This window comes from Engraulis encrasicolus, chromosome 17 (genome assembly GCF_034702125.1).
Source record: "Engraulis encrasicolus isolate BLACKSEA-1 chromosome 17, IST_EnEncr_1.0, whole genome shotgun sequence".
NCBI lineage: Eukaryota > Metazoa > Chordata > Actinopteri > Clupeiformes > Engraulidae > Engraulis > Engraulis encrasicolus.
In genome coordinates this window covers 968146-974112 of record NC_085873.1, presented here as the reverse complement: position 1 = coordinate 974112, position 5967 = coordinate 968146, and the positions used below count along the sequence as shown (strand labels likewise).

General features: G+C 41.9%; 1 protein-coding gene across 1 annotated transcript in view; it reads right to left on the bottom strand.

The window, feature by feature from the left end:
- The window catches only part of LOC134467588 (5-hydroxytryptamine receptor 3A-like), a 10553-nt gene extending 5456 nt beyond the window's left edge, over positions 1-5097 (bottom strand). Inside the window, exons 1-4 of the mRNA XM_063221429.1 lie at positions 4880-5097; positions 4564-4608; positions 3514-3623; positions 2266-2438 (exon numbers count right to left, since the gene is read on the bottom strand). Coding sequence (XP_063077499.1) covers positions 2266-2438; positions 3514-3623; positions 4564-4608; positions 4880-5038 — 487 coding nt within the window. The 5' untranslated portion in view covers positions 5039-5097. The remainder of the gene's footprint in view (positions 1-2265; positions 2439-3513; positions 3624-4563; positions 4609-4879) is intronic.
- Between the last annotated feature and the right edge of the window lie 870 nt (positions 5098-5967).

Genomic DNA, 5967 nt, shown 5'->3' with positions numbered 1-5967 from the left:
ATGTTTAGGGTGTGTGTGTGTGTGTGTGTGTGTGTGTGTGTGTGTGCCTTTGTATTTGTTCCTGTTTGTATTTTTGTATGTGGGACTGTGTATGTTGTGTGTGTATTTACCATCTTCGTATCTCACAAACACATTTAATGCTAGATCACACACACCCAATACATATTTAATGGAGAACTACATAACTTTAGAATAATTGAATATTCCTCAACTGTTTCTCAATCATTTCACATGGGATCATATCCCCTAGTGACATCCTGAAACCCCAGTCGTTAAAATGTATGTGGTTCCTTAACCAAAAATGAAAGCCCAACTGGGAAACACCAAACTCCCATTGTCATTGTGACACAGCACACAAGTGCACACTGCACACAACGGAATTGCATTTACGCCTCACCCGTGCAAGGGGGCAGCCCCCAATGGCGCCTTGTGAGAAGGCTAACTCTACCCTTCTCATAAGTTTTTTAAAACGTTCATATACGTACTTTGGGTATTCATGGGCAGCTGCGCAATTCATCTAATAATCTGTTTGTGCTCCGCGATGATCGCGAGGCAAGGTGCGCACAGGAGACATTGCAAAGCACACGCACACACACACACACTGGCGCATCGGCACACACAAGGACGGACAGTTTGTACATTGCTTCAGCAACTGCGTTTCTCGTTTCCATCTGTTGGTTTGACTCTTGCGTGGAAAGCGCGCACCACGTGAGCAGAATTTCCCAATCACCGTGACTTCGGACAGGTGGTGATCAGAGGTGGAAGAAGTACTGAAGTTGTGTACTTAAGTAAAAGTAGAAGTACCCTGCGAAAAAATTACTCAAGTGAAAGTAAAAGTTGTATAACAAAAATGTACTTAAGTAAAGGTCCTAAGTACTAACTTTTAAATCTACTTTTTGGGTACAAAAGTACAAGTAGGCCTACTCGTGCAATGGCTGTCTTTCTCCATGTCTGCCAACTTGATCCAATAGGAAAAAAGTTTCTGCAATGGTTTTTGGTTCTATTTGAACATGACTATGGAGTCCTGTTGATGTTTTTTTAAAGTATCTTGTCTGTCTGGGTGTCAGTTTGGAAGAGGGGCTTGGTACCGCCTCCCTGCCCAAAGCTGAGGCTACAGATACATAATGTAACTAGTAGCGAAGTCTTCTTCTAGAAATGTAAGGAGTAGAAAGTACAAGTAATTGTCAAAAAATTTAACTGAGTAAAAGTAAAAGTCTGCATTTTTATTTTCACTCAAGTAAGTACAAATTCCAGAAAAAAACATTTAAGTACAGTAACGAAGTAAAAATACTTAGTTACGTTCCACCTCTGGTGGTGATTGCTTGAAGTCGGGTGAAATAATGGACTAATGTTTTGATCCTGACTGATTTAAATGCATATTGTGTATGATGGTGGGGGATTGCTTGGGCAACTGTGATTTTCCTTTGTTTGTGATTTCTGTTCTGTTATGTTATGTTAATTGTATTGAGTTGAAAACGGCAATGTAATCAGGTGAGGTACCTGTCAGTAATTAGTAAGCTATCAGTCATTGGTTAATTGAATGATTGAAGTGTGTATGTATACCCGGGAATGGGTAGCTTGAGGAGAGGAGCTAGAAGGAGCTAGTTGTATGGCTATGTTCATTTAGACAACTGCTGGTAACCAGAGAAAGCAGTGTGTCGTGAAATGTATGTGTCGTAGCATTTTGAAGTCTGAGTTATCGTTGGATGCAGAATTTCTGTTATTTATGTTGAGTATCTTTCAGTTTGTTGCCCATGTGCATATTTATTTTGGTGAAAATAAAAGCCCATATATTTTTGATATAAAGTTATTGTTTCAAGCTGTGTTCTTCTCCCGTGAAATTCCAACCGCAAAGCATATCCTGATTAGTGAGAACAACTACTTATCTCACACAGGTTCAGGGTACCTCAGTCATGGAGGAGGACTGGTTAATTACTCCCCCCCATGAACCTGGTGGGTCAGGACTAGTTGAACCGGCAACCTTTGGCCCTTTCGGGAGTCAACCCGGCAACAAGTCTGACACCCTAAGCGTTTACCTAGCTGCAGTTCGGGTGGATCACAGAGGGTTGTGAGTAGAACCGATGTATTGCATAAAGCCTTGAATGTAATAGTTTCATAGCAAATGAAATAACTATTCTGGAAATGTGTTAGTGACGCTATTCACATGAATGGTAGGTCGATACAGTTGCGTTTCCTGTGACAGTCAAAAAAAAGTGTTTTAAAGGGAACACACGCACACACACACACACACACAGACATACTCACTGGTATTGAGGGTGGTTAGTACAGTGAGCTTGCACTGCTGGGTGTCGAAGGGGAATTTGAAGAGCTCCATCTTGCAGGTGCTGGTGATCTTGTAGCTGTCTCCAGTGCCAACCAAACCAGACGCTTGGAGGCTCACATAGGAGCTCTCCTCGAAGCTTAGCTTAGTCTCGAGACTAAACACACACACGCAGGCAAACACGCACGCATGCACACGCATACAAACAAATACACACATTCACATAGGAAGTGGCAGATGCTGGCATGTTCCGTGTAGCTTAGCTCAATATTAGCTCAGTATACACACACACAACAGGGGGGAGCGTACCTACTGTATGTTCCCCAGGTCCTACAGTATGTTCCCCTGTCTTTGTATGGGAGTGGAGAACATAGGACCCTTTTTCTAAAAAAGGGTTCTATGTTTCCAGCATTGTATGTTTACAAGTTTTCAAATTGTGCCCTTCCCAAAACCATCCCTAAACCTAACCTGTCAGAAATGCAATGTTTCTGAGTTGTAAATGTGTGCCCTGACCAAAACTATCCCTAAACCTAACCTGACAGAGCTGCAACAACAACCTGCGCTTTGCCATGCGGCAGCAGTCTACTTGGAAGCAGCGGGGAACATAGAACCCTTTTTGGAAAAAAGGGTCCTAAGTTCCCCGGTAGAGGGGAACATAGGACCCGGGGAACATAGGGATGACCCCCAACATGGCTGTAGTCAAGTCAACCTTTGCAGAGTCAAAGACAAGTCCAAGACCAGGCAATTAAGTCCAAGTCCAAAGACGTTTGAGTTTAGACTAGACCAAGTCCAAAAAGATTAGAGTTCAAGTCAAGTCTGAGTCACATGTCGGTCAGTGTTAAACAATGAAAAGGATCAATGTCATGAACATTAGGGTAATCTAGGTATAAGGTATGCCTTGCATTCAAAGACAAACTTGTATGTTATTGGATTTCCAGCTCCACTTTGGAATCCATGACGGACGAGTCCATAAGGCTAATTTTGCAAAACCAGAATCTGAGTCCATGACAAGTCGATGTCATACTAATAGCGTGTCCAAGACAAGTCCAAGTCCATAGAAAAACGGACTCAAATACTACAGTCCTGACACACACATAAACACACACGTTTGGCAGATGCTAACACTTTCACAAAGTATAGCTTAGCATAGTCTCAAGATCACACACACACACACACTGTCAAGTGTAGATAAGTTTAGTCTCAATACTACACGCGCTCACACACACAGTCACCTCTCCATAACAGTGATTGGCGGTATCCAGACGTAATCCTTGGGTATTGTCATCAAGTAGATATCACAGAAGTGCTCAGGGTCCCATCGCAGAAACTCACTGGTCCAAAGCTGCAGGCAGACATAGAAGTCAGGAGGAGACGGACAGACAAGTCAGGAGATAGACAGACAGAGAGATGAGGAGACAGACAGAGAGATGAGGAGACAGACAGACAGGCAGACATGCAGACAGACAAATGAGGAGACAGACAGACATGTCTAATACTGCAGACAGACGTAGAGGTCAGGAGGAGACAGACAGACAAGTCAGGAGATGAGACAGACAGGGAGACAGACAGAGAGACAGATCAACAGAATCCCATAGGCAGAGGTGAAATGGAAGAATGTAGATTAAGAAGAAGAATAAACTGCCGGAGAACAATTAAAAGGCTTGCTAATGCAGCAAGCATACTAAATAAACTAGGGCCTACAACTCCCATGATACCCGGTAAACAGGGCATGGATTAAGACGCATTCATGTTTATTCTCGACATCCAACGGCAGTGGAAAAAAGCACCAAATGAATCTGTCTTTTGATTTTGTGCATTTACAAAGTTATCTATGCCTCCTTTCTGAAAACAATGAAAATGAAAATAGCCCTATATATGAAGGTTGAGGCTTTGTTTTCATCAATAGACTGACTTCAAAACGAAAAGTGCAAGTAGCCTATTTGAATACTCTTGCACAGTCCCCCAAAATACTTTGTTCTGTATGCTATCAGGCCATTGTAGAATTCTGAGAAATGCCCAGGCCGTTATATGGTCCAAGTAGGCCTACAGCGGATGTTTGTGATGTGAACCAAAGTAACTGACTCTTCAGTTTTGCAGGCGCCCCTGCTCTTAACCTTTTGAGGAGTAATGACTTTCTCCCAGTTCTTCTAGAATTTTACTCGAACACTCTACAGCTCCCATAGAAGTCTGTGTTAAAACATCATTATGAGAATTCAAAAGTTTGGAAAAATTCTAATCACATATTTGTGATGGTACTCCTCAAAGGTGTCTTCAGTACTCACCATAGTCGTGTAAAATCCAGTCGTGAGACTCTGGTGCTTCTCATTCTGAAAGGAACAGAACACACATCAGCCTTCAACTCTCTCTCTCTCTCTCTTACTACTACTACTGCTGCTGCTGATCACACACTCACACACACACACACACACACACACACACACTACTACTACTACTACTACTACTACTACTACTACTTCTGCTCCTTTTTCGTGTTTTCGGCCCTGCATTTATTATCTTTCCTTTCCTGAAAACCCAATTTGTGACACGCACAGACACACACGCGCGCGCACACACACAGACATGTGCACACATACTCACCACGTCTATGATGACGTAGAGGTATAGGTCCACCATGACGTAGGTGGGAGTCCACCAGTTTTTGACTGGACGCAGCGCGGAGTGGATGTGGTTATTAGGTCCCACCCCCAAATGGTTCAGGAGAGACACGTAGCTACAGTTAGGAGAATCCACACCCATCACACCTGATGCACGCACATGTACGCACCCACGCACACACACGCACGCACACACACACATACTTTTAGACTCAGTAGAAAACACAACATCAACAACAATAATAAAAACAATACCAATAATCATATTGAGAACATTTTTTTTTCTTAGCTGCAATTCCTGCATTGTAACCAAATTGCATGCCGTTTCAGCTCAATAAGGAACCGTGATTTTGTTTCTAAATACAAGACAATTCCGTATTTCAAGTGACGGTTGGCAACCCTACCTGTATACCACAATTCTTACAATCATGGTGCTTAAACAGTTTAACAGAACTCCTGTCTGCAATAATGATAATAATAATCTGATAATAATAATAATCTGCCGGGGTTTATAAAGGTGGTAAAGTGTCTTATTTTTCATGCAAGCCGTTGTCTTGTTAAAAGAGGTAGTATGTCGCTAAGCTAGTGAAAGTCAATGGATCCGAGTAGCATGCTACATGCTACTCGGATCCATTAACTTTCACTAGCTTAGCGACATACTCCCTCTTTTAACTTGTCTTAAAGCAAGACAACACTTAACATGAAAAATAAGACACTTTACCACCTTTATAAACCCCGGCCAACGATTTTAACGGTATTAAGCCCCAAAATAGTGGCATACACCTTTAACAAGTGATCTCAACCACATATTCCAAACTGTCTGCACTTGATGTATAGAGCATTATATTATATCCTTGATAGCTTGTTTTTACATACAAACCATATTCCAAAAAGTTGGGACACTTGGTATTTTGTGAATTAAAGCAGAATGCTGCCATTTTCAAAACATTCAATCCATGCATTACATAGACAATAGAACAAGGCCAACATATCAACTGAGAAAGCCAGGCTTAAGTACTGTATTACTTTGAGGGAAATATGTGTTAATTTAAAATTTGACCCATGCAACAA